The sequence below is a fragment of the Pogona vitticeps genome, chromosome 12 (genome assembly GCF_051106095.1).
Source record: "Pogona vitticeps strain Pit_001003342236 chromosome 12, PviZW2.1, whole genome shotgun sequence".
Taxonomy (NCBI): domain Eukaryota; kingdom Metazoa; phylum Chordata; class Lepidosauria; order Squamata; family Agamidae; genus Pogona; species Pogona vitticeps.
This window is the reverse complement of record NC_135794.1, coordinates 15,786,235-15,810,725: the sequence shown is the minus strand read 5'-3', so window position 1 is coordinate 15,810,725 and position 24,491 is coordinate 15,786,235. Positions and strand designations below refer to the sequence as shown.

Genomic DNA, 24,491 nt, shown 5'->3' with positions numbered 1-24,491 from the left:
AAAAACGAACTCTCTCCTTGCTGTTTTTTAAACTGTCTTTTTATCTAGGGAAACTCCCACTCCCTTCGGCCAGCCATATTTTTTTTTTCCAGTTACCAGATAAGCAATGTACAGAAAAAACTAGGTGAAAGTTCTTGCTGCCTAACTTAATTCCTCACACGCCCCCCGAAATTACACAGAAATTCAGATTAGTCTACTTATCTAATTTATAGTAATTTGATACAAGGAATTAAGAAAACATAAAACATGTTATATATCAAAACTCTACTACAAAAGTATATATGAAATAATGAAACACTACATTCTATGAAATTACATCAGATATCTAAGTCAACGCTCAGTGTTGCATGAGTTTTCTTCTTCATACATTCTAGAAAGACTATCTGCTACTATATTCAATTTTCCTGGAATATGTTGGATATTAAAATCAAAATCTTGTAATGCCAAACTCCATCTTAACAATTTTTGGTTGTGAGATTTCATACTTTGTAACCACACTAAAGCTCGGTGATCGGTTTGAAGCGTGAATTTGCGCCCCCATAAATACGGTCTCAAAAGATTCAATGCCCAAAAAACTGAAAGTGCCTCTTTTTCAGGAATAGCATAGTGTTTCTCGCGTTCCAGAAGTTTTCTAGAGAAATAGGATATCGGATAAAGGTTTCCATCTTCTCCTTGTTGTAATAAAACAGCTCCTAGACCTAATTCAGATGCATCAGTTTGTAATACGAAAGGTTTGTTGAAATCAGGAGATTTCAAAATAGGCGCATCAACAATTTTAGCTTTTAAGGCATCAAAAGCCTTTTGACATTCAGGAGTCCATTTTACTTTGACAGGTTCTCTTTTTCTAGTTAGCTCTGTCAAAGGTGCTGCCAAATTACTAAATTCCGGAATAAATTTTCTGTAGTAGCCAATTAGACCTAGAAACGAGCATACTTGTTTCTTAGTTTTAGGAATAGGCCAATCATTGATAGCTTGAACTTTTGCTTGTATAGTTTGAATTTCTCCTTGCCCAATCAAATGTCCTAAATACATGACTTTTCCCTGCATCCATTGACATTTACTGGCTTTTACTGTCAGTCCTGCTTGTTGAAGTCTGGACAAAACAGTTTCAATGTGTGTCAAATGAGATTCAAAATCATTACTAAAAATCGCAACATCGTCAAGATAAGCATTAGCATAAGGTAAACCTTGTAAAAGTTTATCAATCATCCTTTGAAATGAAGCACCTGCATTTTTCAAACCAAATGGCATTCTGCGGAACCGGAAAGTTCCCACATGTGTGATGAAAGCGGTCTTATCTCGTGATTCTTCTGCCATATCTAATTGCCAATAAGCATTCTTTAGGTCAAGGATACTTATAAATTTAGCCTTAGCAAGGTGTTCAATCAAATCATCCATTCTAGGCAAAGGGTAAGGATCCGATTTGGTAACACTGTTCAACTTCCTATAATCAACACAAAATCTCACTTCTTCTTGAATTTCACCTGTAGCAGTCTTTTTAGGGACTAGTACCACAGGTGAAGTCCAAGTAGGGCTGATTGCCTCTTCAATAACTCCTAGAGATAACATCTTTTGAATCTCTTGCTCAATTTGTTTAGCATGATTACCAATTGCTCTGTATGGGCTCGACCGTATAGGTTGAGCATCACTATCTGTAGTGATTTCATGACTGACTAAATTTGTGTAACCTGGTTTGTCTGAGAATACATCTTGATGTCGTTCTAGGACCTGGTACAACTGATCCTTCTGATCTTGATTACCTGTTAAGATAATATTATCAGACCAATCACCCGCATCTTGCAATTCTGACAACATATCAATTGGTTCATTGGAAGAATGGAAATACTCAGCATGATATTGAAAAACCATTGCAGATCTATCTTTGTAACGTTTCAGTCTATTGACATGGTAAAGAACAGGTTTCTTTTTAGAATCCAGCATTTTAACAAGATAATTAACATCTCCAAATCTTTGAACAATTTCTCCTGGACCTTCCCAGACCACTTCTAACTTAGAAGGTCTGAGCGGGTTCAGTACTAACACCAAATCACCCACTGCAAATTCTCTGTGTCGGGATTTCTTGTCATGATAGTATTTCTGTTCAGCTTGAGCGTTCATCAAGTTGTCTCTAGCTAACTCTTGAACAGCTAAAAGTTTCTCTTGAAGTTGTCGGACGAATTCTGCAACTGGTGCTGAACTAGATTTGACCGCACCTTCCCATTCGGATTTCAGGATATCCAAAGGTCCTTGAAGATTTCTTCCAAATACCAACTCGCTCGGGGAAAATCCACCTAGTGAAGAATGAGCGGAACTTCTATAGGCAAATAAAGCAAAAGGCAAGAGTTCGTCCCAAATGTTCCCATACTCTTGGGTCATCGTCTTGATCATACGAAGTAAAGTCTGTTGACCTCTTTCCACCATTCCGTGTGATTGAGGATGATGAGAAGTACTGAAGCTAAGGGTGATACCACTTATTTCGCAGATTTTCTTCATGAGTTCACTAGTGAAAGCTCCTGCTTGATCGCAAATGATTTTGGATGGAACACCAATACGTGAGCATAAGTCCACGATGATTCTAGCTATGGTGGTAGCTGACAAGTTGCTGATTGCATAAGCTTCAATCCATCTGCTTGCAGAACAAATGAAAGTGATGATGTACTTCTTGGTCTTAGTAGGGATGAATGGTCCTAACACATCCATTTGTAGATACTTGAACACTTGGTCGGGTATCTCCATAACTTGCACTTCAGCCTTGGTTTGGTCTGTTTGGTGTCCTACTCTTTGGCAAACATCACAGGAACCAACATATTCCTTTACGGCTTTGGAAAGACCAGGCCAGTAAAAATGTTGAGAAATTCTCTTGAGTGTCTTTCTCATACCTTGGTGTCCACTGGAAGGATGATCGTGTGCCATTTCAAGAATTCTCAGTCTATAATCTGAGGGCACTACTAACTGTCGCACGGGTTGAGCTGCCATAAAATCCTTGGGATAGTACTCACGGTATAACAGTCCATTTTCTCCCCATAGAAAGTATGCTGACTGTTGGACAGGCTGTTGAGCGTATTCGTTTGCACGGGTTCTTAAAGATGCTAAAGAGGGATCATTAAGTTGCTTTTGTCTAAAGACCTCCGATCCTTTAGGAACGATTTCTTCTATTCCTGCCTCAATTGTAGTTGAGTCATCAGATTCGGTCTCAAGGAGCTGTTGCGGTGTAGACTCTTCTCCTTGAATATCATCAGGAGTAGGCTCTTCCTCTGGAATATCATCTGGAAATACTTGCTCTTGTTCATATTCTGAATCTTGTTCCTCATCTGGCTCATAACTTTGATCTGGCTCCTCCTCTTCTGGTTCTAAGTCTAGTTCTTCTATTGGTTCAACTTCTCGCATCTTCTTGCTCTGGGATCGGGTAACTACTTGAATTACAGGTGGACCTTGGCTTTGTATTTCGTCCAACACAGCGAGATCATTTCCTAGAAGAAAGTCAGGTTTCCCCTCATGGGTCAAAATATGTTTTACTCCAGTCCAGGACTTGTATGTAATTTTCAGATACGCGACAGGAATATGTTTTAGCTCATCTCCTTCGCTTGCATAAGTTCTTATGGGGCATCTCAAGTTATACAAGACCAAAGCTGGATCAAGAAACTGACGGCTTATTGAAGAAAGTTCAGCTCCAGAATCTCTGAAAGCACATAAAGCTACATCTCCGGATGGTGTATGCAAGAAAACAGTCTCGGTGAACTTCCTTATAGTCCAGTTCCTTTGGTAATCTGGTATTATGGTGTCAGGATCTAAAATAGAGTATTTTTGTCCATCAGCAGTTTCTCCGATATAGTCTGAGGTTACAGAATCCATTCGTAAGTTCAAAACACGAGGTACACCATAATTAACTTTGGCTTGAGCCCCATTAGCTTGAGTTGAGGTTCTAGTTGCTCTTCCACCCTCTTGACTATGTGAATGTCGAATGCTTGACTGGAAGGGTACTGATGATGCAGTACTGTGAATATGGTCTTGAACAGTTCCTATTGACTCTATACTCGTATAAGCCATCTTAGGAGCACTAGGTCTGCCTTTGGGTTGTACTGGAGCAGATGTTCTTCTCCCAGGCTCTTTCTCCTGTTTAACCGGAATGTTTAACTTCGGACAGTCTCTTCTCAAATGAGAACCACCACACTCAAAACATTTGAGAGGTGGTCTTGTCTGTCCCGGAGCTATACTCTTACGTGTATCTTCTGTCCTTCGTCTGGGATCTTGCTCAAAAGACTCTCTAGTTTGAAATGAACTCTGTTTTCTGGGGAACGCTGGTGCAGTCTTCGGCCTAACCGTCGGGTCAGGTCGTTTGAAGGAAAGTAACTCATCGGTTCTTAAGGCCAATTCTTGCAGATCCTTGAACCTCTTCTGCATCAAGACACTTCTGATCTCTGCAGGTACTAAAGAAAGAAAATGTTCTTGGTACATCAGTGTTCTCATGTCTTGGAAAGTACTGGCGCCTACTGAGTCTAGCCATTGATCCCCAAGTTTTTCTAATCTATCAGCCATTGCAGAGTAGCACTCATTAGGTTGTTTTTTCAGTTTCCTGAAATTTTGTCTCAAAATTTCTGGAGTGTATCCAAATTTTCGTTTGATATATTCACGAAAAATCTCCCACTCGACGTCCTCATTAGGTACAGTTGCCACAATCTCAGCAAGAAGTCCACTACATTGTGTACGAATCAAAGGTATGTACCATTTCTGAGGGATCTTCAAATCTTGGCAAACTTTCTCATACAAAGATAGGAATGATAAAACGTCCATACCCTCGTGATAAAAAGGTAGGTTATTTCTGTTCACACTGGCAATCGATTTGTCATATTCCTCTTTTCGCTTCCTTTCCTTTTCCATTTGCTGGAGTTTTGCTTCTCTGTACTGTTTGGACAACCTTAACTCCAATTCTCTGATTCTCTTCTCTTGATTTTGGTTAGCAATAAAACTAGCAAACATCTTGGATAGTTTGTCAATTGGGTCTAATTCTTCATCCAGTTGGGATGCTGCTGCTACTGCTGCTGCTGCTTCTTCATCATCTAACCTTACTTCTTCTCCTCTTTGGTCTTCCTCTAAATTGGTATGCCTGGGTCTTGGGCGCACAACGATGTCTTCAATAGCTTGATCTTCTTGAACTCCAGCCATCATCTCACTTAGTTGCAACCGTCTGCTTACTGGAGATAGATGAGCTGCACTTTCTGTATCAGCTTCGTAAGAATCTGAAATGTCATGCTGCAATAATGTCTGAAGACCACCAGGTGTCACTTCGACATCTCCTCGGAGCAATGTACCCCGTAGACCACGAGATGTCGCCCTTCTCCTTCTCTCTGATGCCAAAAAAGATGCAAAACTGTCCATGTGCTTTAAAAATGAAATTAGCACATAGGAAAAAAAAAATCACTGCAGAAATGCTTGTGAAGTTCAAGGAATTCACTCAGAGAAAAATGTACATTTAATAAGCCAATTTAACTTTAAAAACGTTCTTTCCTACCAAACTCCTGCATGGCTAATGTTTTTATCAAAGAAAACCCATTAGCTTTTCACTTACTCACACAGCTCTGCTTTAAGCAGACACTGCTTTTAATGCCATAAATCAAATATATAGTAGGCTAACGTCTTACTTTTACGATCGTTGCCTAGCTATAAATCTTCAAACTGTTGCCAGCAAAAATAAACAAAGCACGTGTTTCATCCCACCGCTGCCACCATATAACGACTCTTATTTACTTCATTCAGTTCCTAAGAAGCTGTAATAAAGTAATTAGAGAAGCACAAGTAGGGATTTGATAAACAAACAAAGCAAACCCCTTTCTCTGCTGTCCGTCAGCCCAAATGCAAACAGCTAGGAGCTTTACTCTTGTCTGTTCCCAAAAAGCCCACTTGATTTTAAATAACACAACACAGACATATAAGATTTTAATTGGTTGGGCTGAATCATCAATTAATTAGGTAGCGTAAATTCAGTACTCAAAATGCATTCGGTTTGGTCAGGAAAGAACATAATTTTAAACTGTCAAATAGACAGAAGTATTTATTAAAGAATTAAATCAACATAACTCTAATATAATATAAATAGATATTTGTACAATTTTTTACTCTAAGCAGTTCCCCTCCCCTTCATTGCATTTCTCTAGAAAAATACTTAAACACATTCTCTAAATAAAAAAAAAAATTATTATCTCACGTCCTTGAATACAGCTGGTAAAGCACAGAAGTTTTTTTTTTTAGTTGTAGGGATATTTCAGCAACGACTATAAAATCAATCATGTAAATGTTTCTTCAGTCCATCATAAATCTCCATCTTGTCTTCTTTCTCCCAGCAGCAAAAACGAACTCTCTCCTTGCTGTTTTTTAAACTGTCTTTTTATCTAGGGAAACTCCCACTCCCTTCGGCCAGCCATATTTTTTTTTTTTCCAGTTACCAGATAAGCAATGTACAGAAAAAACTAGGTGAAAGTTCTTGCTGCCTAACTTAATTCCTCACACATACCAGGGTCCTTTAGAGCAGTGGTTCTTAACCTTTGTTACTCGGATGTTTTTGAACTGCAACTCCCAGAAACCCTAGCCAGTACGTTGGTGGTGAAGGCTTCTGGGAGTTGCAGTCCAAAACTCCTGAGTAACCCAAGGTTAAGAACCAGTGCTTTAGAGAACGGGTTAGTCTCACCCAGTTCCTTAGCATCAATGTCCACATCAATCACGGGTAAGGTCTCCTCATCTCCCCTCTCATGGTCATAGAGGTCTGCTCCCTCTGCATAGGGGTCCCAAGGTCTAGTAAATGCCTCCTCCCGCAAGCCTCCTCCAGACGCCATGCTCTCCTCTCTGGTTCCTCCCTCTCCACCGCTTCTTTCTCCTCTCTCAACCGCCTCCACCACTCCCTGGCTTCCGATTCTCCCCAGTAGGATGGTTTGGGGGGGGCAAACCTCTTCGTCGCCTGTAATCAGCCTCTTCTCGAGGCACCCTCACCTTTTCACATCTCCCTGTCCATGGATCTTCCACCCATATTAATTCCCAACCCCCGGGTATGTTGTCCCACTCTCCTTTTATATCCCCATGTCCCGCCTCTACTAACGGTCGCTCCCCCACCCTTGTTCCTGCCTTTTCTACCCTTGTCTGGGTGGCCACTGACAGTCTCTTCAAGCCCTGCTCCAAGTCACAGGTATCTATACCCTAGTACCTCACCGCGACGCAGATAGCCGTAGATTCCATTTGGGTCTCCTTCTCTCTCTCAAAGGAGGACGACACTCCGGCGAGAGCTTCTATAGCCTTGCCTCAGGTCTCACAGTTACTTAGTCCTGTCGGGGAAGTGAATTAAAATATTGTCATTTGCCCTGCTTGGTGGGTGGCCTTGGTAGCCAGATAGGTGGTATAGAAATTAAATACATATACAGTACATGGGTTTGTTCCAGGATCACAGGTGACCTCAACCTAGGCTGGCATATTCTTTGTGTTCAGGGACTGGTTCTCTTTCCCCAGGACCTACTTTTCTATTCCCGGGAATGGGGGCGGGGGGTTTGCTATTATGGAAAGAACTTGGAAAAATTAAAATGGGAAGTGGCTGGAGATCCACTTCTGATTTTGCTGTTTGGAAGTGTGTGTTTGTGTGTACAAAACAGCTTCTGCCAGAGGCCTCAAGGAATGGTAAATTGGGGTGGGGGGGGTGGGGAACACAAGTTTTTCAGGAGAGTCCTTGGGAAGGGAGTTCAAAAAGCCCCTGGGGCCATACCATATTCAGCCCATGTGCCAGAGTCTTCTTCCCTTCCCTGAAGGCAGCTAGAAAAACGACCTTGGAATGATTGTGGCATCCTTTTTTAAGTGGCAGGCTCTTGCGTGCCAGTGCCTCCTCCCATTTATATGACATTTTCCCTGTTCTCCAATGGCCTGCAGCTCTCCGACACTTGAAGAGAGGATACTTGTTCATGTACAACCTCGTTCAGTTCCTGGGCTTCTCCTGGATCTTTGTGAACATGACCGTTCGGCTGTTCATGCTGGGAAAAGGCAAGTGGTGCTTGTTCTTCCTCCTTGTCTTTACAAGCGGGTTCTCTGCTGCTGCCAGAATGGATCCCTTGGTTTGGGTTAAAGGGCTGGATGCTGGGGCCAGAGGGCAGCCTTGATATGGGGACAGACCTGAACTCCAGCGGCGAGAGAGTGTCCTTTCCGAGCAGAACGTGTGCCTGGTCCAGCCTCTGACTGGTCTTGTTAAAAGCCTCCCTGGCTTTCTTGGTATGAGAAAAACTCATCTGTCAGTTGACTGAGCGGAACCACGCTATGAATATGTGCTATGAATATTTTAGCTAAAGATGCTGGCAAGGAAAAAAGACAAATTACTCCCCATAACCCTGGCATCTGAAGGACCATTGAATGACTGTGGGGCAGGAGTTGTTGATCTCTGGTGCAGTGGGCTCTTTTTCTTACTACAGACGCTGAATAAGCCTAGAGCTGACAGTCAAGCTGATGGGGATTCAGGAGTTGGCTGCCATTTCTGGATGGCGTGGCCAAGATCTGAGCCAGCTTCCAGCTGGGCCTTATACTTTCAGTGAAAGCCTCTTGCAGTCTTGTGCCAAAGGAGGGGAACCGTACCTGAGCAGTTGGCTCATTTCGGAGGTTGAGGTGGCGAGCCTGGTGATCTTGGACTGTAACTGCCACAAGCCCCGAGGCATGCTGTGTAGACTCTTGGCAGCTGCCTCTAAGGCTACTGGAGTTGTTGCTGACATCATTTATAGAACCAAGGTGGGGTTTCCTTCGGGTAACCATAATTTTTAAAAGAAGGTTTGTGCTCCTTTCTCTTTGGAGAGGGGATGTCTGCACCAGGTTAATGCTGTTATCACCACATAAATGGTAACAAGTCACATTTCTGGTTTCCAGTGTTTAACTAACTTAATTTTCAGACCGAACACACCAAACTCCGTTAGGGCATATATGCAAAATAAGTAGGAAAGGATTTTTATTAAAATATTTAAATTACTTGTCAGATAATTACTATAAATTGAAAGTAAAGCATCTTGATAATATGATAGGTGAAAGTCTAGGTGCTACATTGCTTGGAGGCTTGGCAAGGGCAGCAGGCCAGGCAGAATGACTTTCTTGTTGCAGCTTTTCATTGACAAGGTTTTGTTTTGAAAAATTGTCTGTGCTTTTGGGTTTGAAGAATTTCTGACTCATGGAGAGATCTTGGCTCACTTTTCCCTCTCCTTACTAAACAGGGCTCTGCAATCGCTAGCTGCTCTAGCATTAAAAACTCCCCTTTTTCTAAAAATCTGATTTATCTCCATCATCAGGGGTTGGCTGAATCTGCTGTTTACTGCAAATTTGCCTTGGAGGACTGGATTCAGTCATGGGGTTCTTGGGATGCTGACCTTTCTTTCTGAGAAGTACCTGCTGGAGTTCAGCCCAGTGGGGTTTCCCTTTGTTGTCAGACAGGTGTTTAAACTGAATTCTGCTTCTCCTTCCAGACTCTTTCTTCGATACTTTTCACACAAGTGCAGACATGATGTACTTCTGCCATATGCTGGCCTGCATGGAAGTTGTGAACACCTTTATAGGTCTGGTCAGAGCTCCTCTCACACCAGTTGTTTTGCAGGTAAGATCTCCTCAAGACAGCCGGGGCAGTTGGGTGACAGTGGCTTTTTAACGGGCACCATATTTTGAACTCGGCAACGACCAAAAGGTGGGTACCTGGTGACTCACTCCTAGAGGAGACACAGGTAGATATTTTCACCCATTTTGGAGCGTAAAATGCAAGAGAGGCTTTAATAGAGCCCTCCCCTCATTGGGTACAATTTCCTTGAGGTTTGGCTTCTGCATCCGGTTGGGTGCTGAAATTCATAATAAAAGTGAATTTGGCTTTTGGGTGAAAGAGAAGACTGGCTAACCTTTTGTCTGAATTTCAGCCTGGAGAAAAAATAGGTGGGATAATGAATATTATAGTGTTTTAGGAAAGGGAGCGATTCTTGGGATCAGAGAGGCCTTTAGGGAAACCTGTTAGGGCAAAAGGCTATTCCTGTTGCTTCATCACACATGGGGAGTAAGCATGATTCATGGTCACCCTTCCAGGAAAAAAGGCTGCCATGCTGTGGCGGACGTGCTGGCTTGTCTCTCCCCACCCGTTTCCCCACTGATCATCCAGTGGTAGCCCACAGCACGTTGGGAAAAGGGTTCAAAGGAAAGCCTCTCTGGAACCAAGAGCTCGGCTCCTTCCATCTCTTGCCAGCTGTCCTGGGCGGTGAGGCATTGATGGGCCTGAAGCAGTGGGGGGGGGGGGAGCTGTTCTGTCGCTTCCGTGCAGTGCCTCCTGCTCTGCTTTGGCAGAAAGGGGACAATGGGATCATTTTGTTCTGGGAAACCTGGCCTCTGGTGGGTGCCTTGACTGGGCTTCTGGCCGGCTCCCACCCTTACGCAGAGTTTGCACCTTGTGGGACTTTTCCTTCTGAGGCACAGCCCAGCCTCTCTCTCTTCACCCTTCTCTTTTCAGGTTGGTGGGAGAAACTTTATTTTGTTCATCGTCCTGGGAAGTGTGGAGGAAATGCACAGCAAAGCGGTGGTGTTCTTCATCTTCTACCTCTGGAGTCTCATTGAAATATTCAGGTACTGGGGTGGGGGTGGGGAATTCGGCTTCGTGTCCTGCTGTGTATCGGTTTGGGTTATTGTCACTTCTGGAATCACTGGGTTTCCTCTCACCATCACTTGTTGACGGTCCCCTCACCCTCTTTTCCGCCTTCAAATCTGTCTGCCAAATCTGCCCTCTTTTCTGCGAAGCCTCGGCACAGCCGTTCTGGGGGCTGGGTTGGGGAGCAGCTGATAGCAGGCATGTTCTGTACCCCAGAGGTCTACCCGATGTCTCTGGGTAGAACTAAGAAAGAGTGTGTGTACTGAAACTTGGAGGGTTGCTGCCAGTTGTGAGTGGACAACACCAAGTGTTACCTTTGCTCTTTCCCTTTCCTGCTGATGTCATCTGGTCAGATAATCACTGACTCCTCCTATGGATTCCTTCCTAGGTATCCATTCTATATGCTTTCCTGCATTGATGTAGAATGGAAGGTTCTCACCTGGATTCGCTACAGCATCTGGATACCCCTCTACCCTCTGGGCATCTTAGCAGAAGGTAAGTGGCAGACCGTTTTCCCCATTCACTCGTCTTGCAGTTGGTATTGCCCAGTGTGAGTTCGGAGCTGAGAAACAATCTGGGCTACGAATCTCAATAAATAATTTTCCTGGCCTGGATTGTAGCACTCTTGTCTTTTCTTTATGAGCCCTCTAACTCTGTACAACATTTGAGGACTGTGCCCTATATCAGAAGTAGGCATCTTGTTAAAAAGGATGTAAAAGTGCCCAGATGGGTGCTTCCGATTTTGTTGTGCGTGTACTATGTGTGTGTCCTTTTAATATAAAGGTATTGGGGGGAGGAATCAGGATAGGGTACCTCACGATCCTACTAAACACGATCCACCTGGAGCAGGAACTGGAAAGTCACTCCAGTATCCTTGCCCAGAAAACCCCATGAACAGAAACAAAAGGTTAAAAGATATGATGCTGGAAGATGAGCCCCTCAGGCCGGAAGGCGTCCAACATGCTACTGAGGAAGAGCAGAGGACAAGTACAAGTAGCTCCAGAGCTAATGAAGTGGTTGGGCCAAAGCCGAAAGGACGCTCAGCTGCGGACACACCTGGAAATGAAAGGAAAGTCTGATGCTGCAAAGAAAAATACTGCATAGAAACCTGGAATGTGAGATCTATGAACCTTGGTCAACTGGATTTGGTCAAACAGGAGATGGCAAGAATAAACATTGACATCCTGGGCGTTAGTGAACTAAAATGGACGGGAATAGGCAAATTCAATTCAGACAATTATCATATCTACTATTGTGGGCAAGAATCCTGCAGAAGAAATGGAGTAGCCCTCATAGTCAACAAAAGAGTGGGAAAAGCTGTACTGGGATATAATCTCAAAAATGATAGAATGATTTGAATACAAATCTAAGGCAGACCTTTCAACATCACAGTAATCCAAGTTTATGCACCAACCACCAATGCTGAAGAGACTGAAATTGACCAATTCTATGAAGGATAACAACACCTTCTAGAACTGACACCAAAGAAAGATGTTCTTGTCATTATAGGGGACTGGAATGCTAAAGTAGGGAGTCAAGAGATAAAAGGAACAACAGGTAAGTTTGGCCTTGGAGTTCAAAACAAAGCAGGGCAAAGGCTAATAGAGTTTTGTCAAGAGAACAAGCTGGTCATCACAAATACTCTTTTCCAACAACACAAGAGGCGACTCTACACATGGACATCACCAGATGGGCAATATTCTCTCCAGCCAAAGAAGGAGAAGCTCTACACAGTCAACAAAAACAAGACTTGGAGCTGATTGTGGCCCTGATCATCAGCTTCTCATAGCAAATTTCAAGCTTTAACTGAAGAAAGTAGGAAAGACCACTGGGCTAGTCAGGTATAATCTAAACCAAATCCCTTATGAATACACAGTGGAAGTGAAGACCAGATTTAAGGAAATTGAAGGCGGACTTCCAAAGAATAACAAGGAGAGACAAGAGGGCCTTCTTAAATGAACAGTGCAAAGATATAGAGGAAAATAATAGAAAGGGAAAAACCAGATATCTGTTCAAGAAAATTTGAGATATTAAAGGAAAATTTTGGGCAAAGATAGACATGATAAAGGGCAAAATGGTAGGGACCTCACCAAAGCAGAAGACATCAAGAAGACATGACAAGAATACACAGAGTCATTATACCAGAAAGTTCTGGATGTCCCGGACAATCCAGATAGTGTGGTTGCTGACCTTGAGCCAGATATCCTGGAGAGTGAAATCAAGTGGGCCTTAGAAAGCATGGCTAACAACAAGGCCAGTGGAGGTGATAGCATTCCAGTGGAACTATTTAAAATCTTAAAAGATTTATTTATTATTTATTTTATTTGTTCGATTTATATACAGTAAGATGATGTTTGTCAAGGTGCTACACTCAATATGCCAGCAAGTTTGGAAAATTCAGCAGTGGCTGGAGGATTGGAAAAGATGAGTCTACATCCCAATCCCAAATAAGGGCAGTGCCAAAGAATGCTCCAACTACCATACAATTGCACTCATTTCACATGCTAGCAACGTTATTCTCAAAATCCAAGGTAGGCTTCAGCAATATGTGGACCGAGAACTCCCAGAAGTACAAGCTGAATTTCGAAGGGACAAAGGAGCTAGAGACCAAATTGCTAATATGCACTGGATTATGGAGAAAGCCAGAGAGTTCCAGAAAACATCTACTTCTGCTTCATTGACTACACAAAAGCCTTTGACTATGTGGACCACAACAAACCATGGCAAGTTCTTAAAGAAATGGGAGTGCCTGACCACCTTATCCATCTCCTGAGAAATCTATATGTGGGACAGGAAGCAACAGTTAGAATTGGATATGGAAGAACTGATTGGTTCAAAATTGGGAAATGAGTATGACAGCGCTGTACTGTATATTGTCCCCCGGCTTATTTAACTTATATGCAGAATACATCATGCGAAAGGCTGGACTGGATGAATCCCAAACTGGAATTAAGATTGCCGGAAGCAATATCAACAACCTCAGATATGCAGATGATACCACTCTGATGGCAGAAAGTGAGGAGGAATTAAAGAACCTCTTAATGAGGGTGAAAGAGGACAGTGCAAAAAATGATCTGAAACTCAACATCAAAAAAACTAAGATCATGGCCACTGGCCCCATCATGTCCTGGCAAATAGAAGGGGAAGATATGGAGGCAGTGACAAATCTTACTTTCTTGGGCTCCATGATCACTGCAGATGGTGACAGCAGCCACAAAATTAAAAGACACCTGCTTCTTGGGAGGAAAGCGATGACAAACCTAGACAACATCTTAAAATTTAGAGACATCACCTTGCCGACAATGGTCCACATAGTCAAAGCTATGGTTTTTCCTGTAGTGGTGTATGGAAGCGAGAACTGGACCATAAAGAAAGCTTACCACCGAAGAACTGATGCTTTTGAATTGTGGTGCTGGAGGAGACTCTTGAGAATCCCCTGGACTGCAAAGAGAACAAACCTATCCATTCTGAAGGAAATCAACCCTGAGTGCTCACTGGAAGGACAGATCCTGAAGCTGAGGCTCCAGTACTTTGGCCAGCTCATGAGAAGAGAAGACTCCCTGGAAAAGACCCCGATGTTGGGAAAGTGTGAAGGCAAGAGGAGAAGGAGACGACAGAGGACGAGATGGTTGGACAGTGTCACCGAAGTGACCAACATGACTTTGACCCAACTCCGGGAGGCAGTGGAAGACAGGAGGGTCTGGCGTGCTCTGGTCCATGGGGACACGAAGAGTCGGACACAACTTAATGACTAAATAACAACAATGGGGGGAGGATCAGGGTCGGGTACCTCAAGACCCCAGGGGCAGAACTGCTGCACCAGGAGACTTCCAGGGGCAGAAATAGGCCATTGGAGGGAGGGGGAATAAGAAGTATTGTTTTAAAGGTTGGGGTGCCTAAGGAACCTAAGCCAACACAGAGAGAATTCACTGACCACTTAGCCGCACTACCCTTGCTTAACCTGGCATGGGTGCTTGCTAAGCAGTGTGCTAGTGATGGGGGAAAGATTCCTATGAGACACCCCTCCTCCCAACACTCTTGCGCTTACTTGCTCCTTTAGTGCTCCCGTGAAAAACCAAAATTTTCAGGTTGTTGCTTGTGACTGCAAACCAACCATGTAGAAATATAGAAATAGCCCACTCAAAACCTCCAAGTGCAAGCCATTTTCCTTAGTACTGCTATCCCCTTGAACTGACTTGGTAATAACACAGCTGTAAAATTTTATTATTTTTATTAAGGGTATTTTGAAAAGATGTACATGTTTAAAAGTAGGTTTAGAGCTTCTAATATAATAACCTTAACGATGAGAAGCAGTTCCATATTAAAAAGCAAAACAAAACTCATTCTGAAACTTAGGGAGTTAATAGTCAGACCCATGGAAAATAATAAAAACTATCTAGTTCTATAGTTACAAAGTAGCATGGTTCCACTGCACGTGCAGAGTTCAGCAGAATAACATGTTGAAAGATGAAGCAAGCGAGCTAAGCACAAGCTGTCAGGCGCTACTGCTCAAAGCTGCTTAAGTGAACCTTTCCTCTGGCTTGCCTTATATGTCATCATCCCCTCTCTGGATGAGTCAGTCATCATCCTGTGTTCTTTCCCAACTAGCTAACTGGCAACGTTTGCAAGAGTGACTAATCAGGTATCACAGGTGTCACTGATTCGAGTGCCATGAGACTCAAAGAAGGCATGATTCTCAGAACCTTCTTCCTACCTTAAGGCTGCTGCTAACACTGCCACGCAGACGAAGCTACAGTGGACCCTTGACTTACAGACGGCTTGACTTACAGACTTTTTGAGTTACAGACTTCTCTGGCCGCAAAATTTAGGTTTGACTTGCAGACTGAGATTTGACTTACAGACCAGAAAAAACCCAAAATGGAACAAAAACGGTCTGTTACGGGATTAATCGGTTTTCAGTGCACTGTAGGTCAATGGAGACTTGACTTACAGACTTTTTGACTTGAGAACCGCCTTCCAATACGGATTAAGTTCTCAAGTCAAGACCCCACTGTAGTCTCGCTTCTTGGGATATGTTTCCTTCCCTCCCATCCAACTCATCTTCCTCCAGCTAGAACAGCTTTCCACAGACTTTAGGGAATGAATTAACCCTCTCCTTGCTCATAGTTTCCTCACAAGGGGGCCTTGTGGGTGGGGGCACAGGATGTCCACCCCTGCTCCTTACTGTCTTTTGCATGCTCTCTCTATTGGGCAAGATGAACAGTGTTGCCGTACACACAATACTGCACCTCTTTGGTCTTTCCCACCAAACATGGCCTGACTTCTGGCCGCTTTTCCTTTTCAGCCGTGGCAGTGATCCAGTCCATTCCCATCTTCAACAGCACCGGGAGATTCAGCCTCCAGTTACCCTCCCCGCTGAACTTCACCATTCCCTTTTCAGTTTTTCTTCAACTCTATCTTGTCTTTTTATTTCTAGGTGAGTTTTCGATCCTTTTTTTTTTTTAAAAAAGATTCTCCTTATGTAAGAATACTGGGCTTCTGATAGACTTCCAAAGTAGAATATATTTTTATTTTGGGTCATCCTATAAGAAGCTGGCTGGGTTGCTGCTCAGTGAGGTGGCGAACCCGTGGTCAGGCGTTCCATTCCCTGCTGTGCTTCCGAGGACAAGGGCCAGCAAGCAACGGGGGCCCAGAATGCCACCAGAAGGAGAGACTGATGCCCCCCCTTTCTGAGTATTTTATACATAGAAAACCCTGAAGAAGGGTCACTGTAAGTCAGAATAGACTTGACAGCACAGCTGTTGTTGTTGTTATTACTGAAAGAGAAGTATCCTGTTCCCTCAGATAAAACAGGGTTGGGACACTTTTACCTGCAACACTCATCTTTTTTCCAGAGTTACTGACCTTGAGAATTAAGACTCTTTATCTATCCTTGCCAGGTCCATTTGTGAATTTCCGTCATCTCTACAAGCAAAGGAAGCGACACCTTGGACCCAAAAAGAGGAAGACGCATTAGGTCCGATATTGGAATAGCTTCTCGTTCTAATCTACCTTGAAGGCAGGTGTAGGGCTCTCTCTCATTCCTAAAAAATTTACTTGTCCTGCTAATCTGAAAACCGATTTTGTACAGTTACACCAACATGTGTCTTCCCTAACCACACGCTCATACATAATGCTGTCCAAGTGAACTCTTCCTCTTGATCTGCTTGATTCAGCTCCCCTTTGTTCAAGCTAAAAACTGAACATAAAAGCCCAGCACACTTTTGTTTCCTGTTTTATATGCAAATAAACAGAGCACTTGGTGAGAGGAAAACTTCCCACAGTGAGGAGAAATAGCAGCTGGTTGAAGCTGTGCATTAGTGGAGGCAAGAGTTAGTCACTTCGGTTTCCTTTGGAATTGTTGAAGGAACAGATTGACTGGCTGGTCCCTGCCCTTTGCCAGTGCTTATGAGATGATTGCGGAGAGTGGCCTCATTAAAAATTCGTCTCCCTTTCTGCAGGCAATGGGCAGTCTGTCCCCTGTTCTTACCTATGGAAAAAGCTGGGTTAGGGTTAGAAATAGGGTTTTTTTCCCCCCCTCACTGCGGCATGGGTCTAAGGACTTGTATTCAAAACCCCTTGACATGGAAGTAAATCTCACTGATGTTAAAACAGCATCCCTCTGCAGAAGGACACCCAGTGAGGCGGTGCTGACCCCCAATGGCAGAAGTCACTGCCACAAGGGGTATGGTTGGCTTGGCATCCACCTGCCTGAATCTGGATTAGGAGCTCTCTTGAGGAGCAGGGCCTCTTGTTTCTCGAGCTAGTTTGGCTTCTGAAGATGGCTCTAGAATGTATTTTTCCTGGCATTTTCAGGAAGGGGCATGGGACAGACCTCTTTATTTGTCTGTCCTTCATTTGTGTGAGGCTGCTGATGAGTAAAGCGCACAGACTCTTTTCCCTCAGCATCTATCTGGAAGTGGGAGTTTTCCATTTATTTCAGGTGGGTAAATACCAGGGAGTTGTTTTTTTTTTGTTCCACACCTTCTGGGCTGTCCTACTTATTGTCATCACTAACTGTCAGCAGTAGTGTATTGCTTTTTAGCCTTTATGTCGCTGTTCCACCTGTTAAATTATGGTTTTGGGTGCGGGCACTTTATCTTGAGTCTGTATTTGCTGGTCTTCCAGAAGGCAAACAGAAAGTGAATTTCTAATAATAAAGATCTGAAAACATCAGTTCGTGGTGGTTGCTTTCCTTTCTTTTTCCTAGCAGGTTTTGGAGTGCATAGTAAAGTACCGTATTTTTTGCACCATAAGACGCACTTTTTCTCCCAAAAACATTGGGGGGGAAGTGTATGCGTCTTATGGAGCGAATACTGTCCCCTCCTCACTACTATTGCTGCCTTCTGAGGCCTCCGGAGGTCTCTGGAGGCCCCGCGGGGTGCCCCCCTCGCCACCATCGCTGGCTTCTGAGGACCTCCAGGAGGCTTTGGACCGGTAAGGTGCTGCTTTTTACTTTTTAAAAAAATGTTCTGGGTGGGTTTTGGAGGGTAGATTTGGGCTGGGGGTATATTTCTATGTTGCTTTGTTTTTTGGTAATTTTTTTTGCAGTCCCAGCGTGGGACTTGCTCTGTTTCTTTATTTTTATTTTATTTTTTGTATTTAAAAATTAGGTGCTGCTTTTTACTTTTTTAAAAAAATGTTCTGGGTGGGTTTTGGAGGGTAGATTTGGGCTGGGGATATGCTTCTATGTTGCTTTGTTTTTTGGTAATTTTTTTGCAGTCCCAACGTGGAACCTGCTCTGTTTATTTATTTTTACTTTATTTTTTGGTATTTAAAAATTATGTGCTGCTTTTTACTTTTAAAAAATGTTCTGGGTGGGTCTTGGAGGGTAGATTTGGGCTGGGGGTATGTTTCTATGTTGCTTTGTTTTTTTGGTGTTTTTTTTTTTGTTTGTTTGTTTGCTTGTTTGCTTGTTTTTTGCAGTCCCAGTCTGGGACTTGCTCTATTTATTTTTATTTTATTTTAAATTTTGATATTTAAAAATAAGGTGCGTCTTAATGTCCGGTGCATCTTCTGGAGCAAAAAATACGGTAAGTTATGCTTATACTGGATATTCTACCCAGATGAACTTTTGAATTAATATATCTGGTATAATATCTGCTGAGGAAGGGGCTTTCAGAGGAAGTGCTGTATGTAGAGCTTTAGAGCTTTCAAAATTGTCTTTAATTTTTTAACATGCTAGTGTTTTTAGTTGCATCTCTTTTTAAATCATGTCTTGAGCCATCCTGAGTCCCAGTCACAGGAGGTATGATGTAAGTTCAAATCTGTAACTGAATGAATTATGGCTAGTCAGTGTAAACAATGAATACATAGCAGTGGAAAACTAAGGAAGAGCTGAGTGGCTTTTGATATTTTACAAAAATTATTTAAAACCGCATCATACTCATATTGTTTCCACCACAGACCACCCCCAGCTTTTGTCACTCCACTGCCTCCCCACTTTCTGCTTCTGGCATCTGGAGGCATTCAGACTTAATTTGAATGCCCCATGGCCTTGAGGAAGGGGCGGAATTAATTTCATTTTCATCATCTGAGTGTAGTCTTTGTGACCCCATGTTTGAATTCTAGAAATCAATGTTGTATTATATTAAAATAATCTGTTTTGAGTTATTCTGTGAAACCATTGGTGAACACAATTGGAGTCATCCCGCGTTCTGAGAGGAAGCTGGGCGGGATGTTTCTTCCCCCTCGACCTGCCTTCTGTTACCTAGCACCCTCTAGCTATGGTGGGATACAGTTCTCATAATCAGCTAGCCCGCACTAAACTCTTTTATGGGGATGATGGGGCTTGTAGTTCAACACAACAGGTTGCTGTCACATGCTATTCTGAGCCTCCTGTTCTCACTTTACTAGTTTCCTTCTATCACAAGCCACCCACTCTTTCTGTCCAGAACACTCTGCTCTAGAGATGGAGGCTAATCAAGTGTGGGTTAATCTGCATTTTGAAATCAGGGCTATACAAACATTATCCGTGGCCACTTTTCAGCAATGAGTTCTCTCGGTTCTAGTTCAGCTTATTTCAGAACCCAGTTATCTGGATCTGGTGTGCTACCTACCAAAGTTCAACTGTCTTGTTTACTTCTAGGAAAGGTTTTTGCCCTCTGTCCGTGGTATGCTCCATGTGGTAGGGAATTAACTGGGGAAGAAGAATGAGTGATGGTGAAGACCCTGGAGTTCTTACTGTATTTTAAGATTTCTAGGCCAGCTTTTAGGACCATGCCTTCATGTTATAATATCAGAACATAAAAACACAACCATGTCAAGCAGCTTTTATTTTTTTTTCCACCCCGTATGTTATGCATGAGATTGTAGCCCTGCTTATGTTGTTCTCAGTGCATGAAGAGGGTGTGGAACTCTGCACATGGCTTCAACGCTGCACTTCCCGATGTGTGGCAATTCCATTCCTCCACCAGAGCTTTGCTCTGTTAAGCAACAGAGCAAACACTTGCGTGAGCGCAGGTCTTGGCATAGTGGAGCAGCAGCTTTTAGGGTGGAACCCCTGGGACCTTCTAATTAGCAAAGATTATGATGTTACCTGCGGCTGCAGCTCAAGTTTTCCTGAGCTTAGCTACAATCTTTACAAATTGTTACAAAAGCTTGGAGAGGGCTTCTCAGGAGCAATAGAGTGTCACAATTTCTCCTGGTTTGAACACAGTTTGGGCAATCGCTTAATCCTGCGTGAGCAATGAAGAGAGTAACTGTATTGTATGCTATCAAGTCAGAACTGATTTATAGTGACCCTAACAGGCTTTTCAAGATAAGTGATATATTTAAGTTACGGTTTTACCAATTCCACTCCCCCAGTGAGTTTCCATAGCCAAGTGGAGATTCAAACCCTGTTCTCCAGAGAGTCCTCGTCTGTCATTGTGTCCACTAACCAGACTGAGAATCAACTTCAGTTGAACATTAAGAACCCAAACATCACAACTACAGAAGAACTTCAAAAGTTTCATGTTGACAATAAATCAAAATCGTTAAAGATCTTGTATACCTTGGCTCCATCATCAACACAAAAGGATACTGCAGCCAAAAAAACCAGAAGTCTATTGGCTTGAGAGGGCAGCTATGAAGAAATGAGAGGATAATCAAATGTAGGGATGTGTTGCTTGGTGTCACCAAGACCACCACCCCAATCTCAAGCAGCTACTGTCACACCGTGGACTCCCAACATGGCGCAGAGATGGCAACTGAACCCCTGCTACAAGCCAAGATGCCAGCTCTGCCCCCACAGTGATTCTGGCAACACAATTACAGAGCCTAACAATGTCACACTGTTGTTACTATACTATGTAACAACAGGGTCCTTTTAGCTGTTCCTGTGCCACTGTGATGTATGTCATCTTTTGCCTACGATGGCCTCCTGTATTTTACATAGGACAAGCAAAACAATGTCTAGACAAAAGAATTAATGGAATCAAATTGCATGGATGGATTCTCTGGTGATTCAGCCACGTTTTCCCAAACTTTTCTTCCACAGGTCTTTCTTTAAATTAAGTCCCAGGGTCTCCCACTCCCCTTCTCAATGTCACTTTCTCCTTAAGACATTGTTTGACTTTCAGTCACCACTCTTAGTGTTACATAAATGTATTTGGAAACAGGTGGAGCGTTGTGGCAGCTTTTCATCAGTTGACGAACAGTGAAAAGGAAAATTGCCTAATCACCCATCGTTACTTTATTCTGGAATCTGGAAAGGTCAAGCCATTCTGGAAATGACCCTTGTGTAAAATGTTCCACCCCAAAATAGGAGGTGGTGGTGAATGCAGAGGAGATGGCGGCGATTGAAGGAGATCTGAATGGAACCGAACCACTCAGCCTGTCCCAGTTGCTGTTCTAGAGAACAAATATACTCATGGGAATATTCGTGCTAAGGGGGATTCCACCTTCTTAAAGGAGCAAGACGCTCAGAGGATTTAATGCCTAGAAGCCACTTTCCAAAGTTTACTGATACTGTACTGATTGCTGAGTTGTGTAAGGACGGAATAGGAGGAAACAGAAAACAGACGCAACTGTGGGAAAGTCTATTTGGGGGGAGGCTTGAAGGAGAGAATATGGAGATCCCCCCCCCCCAAATTAACACAGACCCTGCCTGTCAAAGCCGTTTCAATCTGGAGAATTGTGGCTAGGAGATTCAACACAGGGAGGTTCCACCCTCTTGTCTCACACATGGAAACACGGATGCCTCAGGTACACCACAGCATCTTAGCCCTACAAGTGTAATATGATGATAAAGACACTTGCCTACCCTAAGAGGCTGTTTTAAGGGATATAAGTTACAAGAGACTCTTCCATCTTTAGCAAGTCCCACATGGGCCTAAGCACATCTCACTACATACTTTTCCAACTGGCTTCCCAAGTTCCATTTCCTCTCCCAATTCCACGTGCTCTGTGAATCATCGCACAGCCTCCACACGCTCGAACCTCCTCTGCTTTGTCATCTCGGCTCCACAAGTTCCACTGGTTCGGCGTGTTTTCCTTGCTCCACTTGCTTAACCGGCTCTATAACATCAACCGTCAGCACCCCTTTGTCCTTCCTAAATGTGTTGGCGTGACTCTCAGGCTGATTAGTTCCAAGTATTGTTTATGCTTATTTTTGCTCCCTACATCATTACCCTCACAATGTGCAAGGCTTTTTTGCAGTGGAGCATCCTTAGGCCAACCTAGCAGCTCGAAAGCATGCAAATGCGAGTAGATAAATAGGGAGCACCATGGCAGGAAGGTAACAGGGTTCCGTCTAGTCACGCTGGCCACGTGACCAGAAACTGTCTTTGGGCAAAATGCTGGCTCTACGGCTTGGAAACGGGGATGAGCACTGCCCGCTAGAGTTGGACACGACTGGTCTCAATGTCAAGGGGAACCTTTACCTTTACCCTGGCTCATTGATAAAAATTTGCAAATACCACAAGAGAAAAACAAGGAAGCGATTGTTGGTGGATCCTTCTGCATTCAGCCAGCAAGTGAGGGAGAATGGGGGAAAACAGGCATCTGATGAAGTTCTTTTGTGGAGTCAGGGGAACAGCAATATACATACATCCCAGCTTCGGCTTTGAGAAATCATGTATCAGGGAGGCCTTATGCATTTCTGGAAGATTGGTCAACAATGCAAATATTACCTATATTACATAAAGCAATTATTCATTGGGAAGGGTGAGTTGTAGTCTCTGGACTTGACTTTATGAGTTTGATTTTAGCCAACTCCAAGGTTGAGCCTGCTTTGGTCCCCTCCCTCTTAAAAAACAATACCCCTGCCATTTCCCTGCTGAGGCTTCCTGTGTCTGTGTGCCTGTTTTGCTCTAGCTCTGCACAGCTCTGTTTTCTTAAACTGTTTCCTAGGTATAAAAGTACTCAGAGGTGCTTTATCAGTCACTTCTTCTGACAGCATTCTAGGACTGTGCAATTCGACCACAGCTCCAGCTGCTTTAATAAGACATCATCAGCCTTTTGTTATTGGTTCCTTGTGTGAAGATGCCTATTCTTCAGCTCTTTCTAAGAAGCTTCATTGAACGACCCAGAGATCGAGGCACTGAGAATAACCTGTTGGCTGGACTGCATCTGTCCAATCTACCGCAAGAATTTACACAAACAGTTCAAGATCCATGGCAAACTTGCACATCTGCCCAACAGCTCCTCGTAGTATGTCCTGAGGCAGCATTATATCATAGCAATCTAAAGCAAAGTATGTCCCCTTGCTTCCCTGACCCCAACAGAAAATTGTATGCTTGACTGCTGCTGAAGATACAGGGATTTCCAAGTCTTCTTTGGCTGGGAACTGTAAATTAATCTTTCATTTATTCTGTCTAAAGCCACCACATTAGAGTTAGGTTGTCTCTCTTTAGGAGAGGACAAGGAGACAGTTTGGAGGCAATAAAAGACGACGGTCACATTTTATCTCAAGCAAAACCAAAATAGCTGCAGTTGGAAAAAAACAAAAGTGCTATGGCACTTTCAAGACTGAAAACTTTCAATGTGTTTTTGTTGCTCACTGCCTTAGAAAGTCGATTGTAATCCATGAAAGTTCACACTGAAATAAACCTGTCTTGAAATGCCACCAGATTTTTGATTTTTGCTATACAAGCTGAAAAATACTAACATGGCTACCTCTCTCAATGCTGCAAAAAAGGCACTTCAGCAGTTGATAAAAGCTGTAAACATGATATCCTGAAGACATTTAACTCTCCCTGTGATCATCAAGCTTTCCTTTAACTTGAAAATTGCCTTCTGCTGTCATCCAGAATGATCCTGTGTAGAGTTCCAGCACCATTCTTTCCTGGTCAATATTGCATTTCATTCTGTTCTATCCTATGTTCCCAAGCATGTTCAATCCTCACTGAACTGTTTCAGGTAGCTATCCCCTTAATTCTTCCATTCTACAAACCTTAAGAGTTTCCCTAATCATGTTGCTATTTGCTTCTTGTGTGTTGGTGGTGGTTTCAGATACATGTGAAGGAGTTATCTGATAGCATGATGGTCACTGTTCTGAATCAGTCTGACAACACTACACACACAGAGAATGAAAATCCACCAATGCCTCTGAAACTCTCCACCATGCTTAATGGCGTTCTTCAGGAAGGGGACAAAGTATGATTCTGAATTGAAGGTATAAAGTTCACAAAATGCCAAGAATTTTAGAAACAGAGAATGAGGGTCCTAAAGATGCAACAGAAGTGTTCTTCAGTCACACTGTTCAGGAATCAAGAGGTTTTTCCTCCTTTACATTTGCCAGTAGCAACCTTTGGCTCACTTTGAAATTCTCTTAACAAAAATTTTTGGGAAGCATTTGAATTATTGTAACATGGATAATAATGTTCATAGATGTTAGAGATATGTGAACGCCTTCTCCTTAGGTCTGTACGATGCAGAGAAAAGTAGA

At 43.1% G+C, this 24,491-nt stretch overlaps 1 protein-coding gene across 2 annotated transcripts in view; it reads left to right on the top strand.

The window, feature by feature from the left end:
• Positions 1 to 17,797, top strand: part of HACD3 (3-hydroxyacyl-CoA dehydratase 3) — a 36,480-nt gene extending 18,683 nt beyond the window's left edge. The window contains exons 6-11 of one of the 2 annotated variants that reach the window (XM_020805668.3): positions 7,903 to 8,013; positions 9,468 to 9,595; positions 10,487 to 10,599; positions 11,010 to 11,116; positions 15,927 to 16,058; positions 16,522 to 17,797. In XM_020805668.3, the coding sequence (XP_020661327.2) occupies positions 7,903 to 8,013; positions 9,468 to 9,595; positions 10,487 to 10,599; positions 11,010 to 11,116; positions 15,927 to 16,058; positions 16,522 to 16,598 (668 nt within the window). In that variant the 3' untranslated portion in view covers positions 16,599 to 17,797. The remainder of the gene's footprint in view (positions 1 to 7,902; positions 8,014 to 9,467; positions 9,596 to 10,486; positions 10,600 to 11,009; positions 11,117 to 15,926; positions 16,059 to 16,521) is intronic. The other variant, XM_072981888.2, reaches the window with a different exon arrangement.
• Positions 17,798 to 24,491: the final 6,694 nt, after the last annotated feature.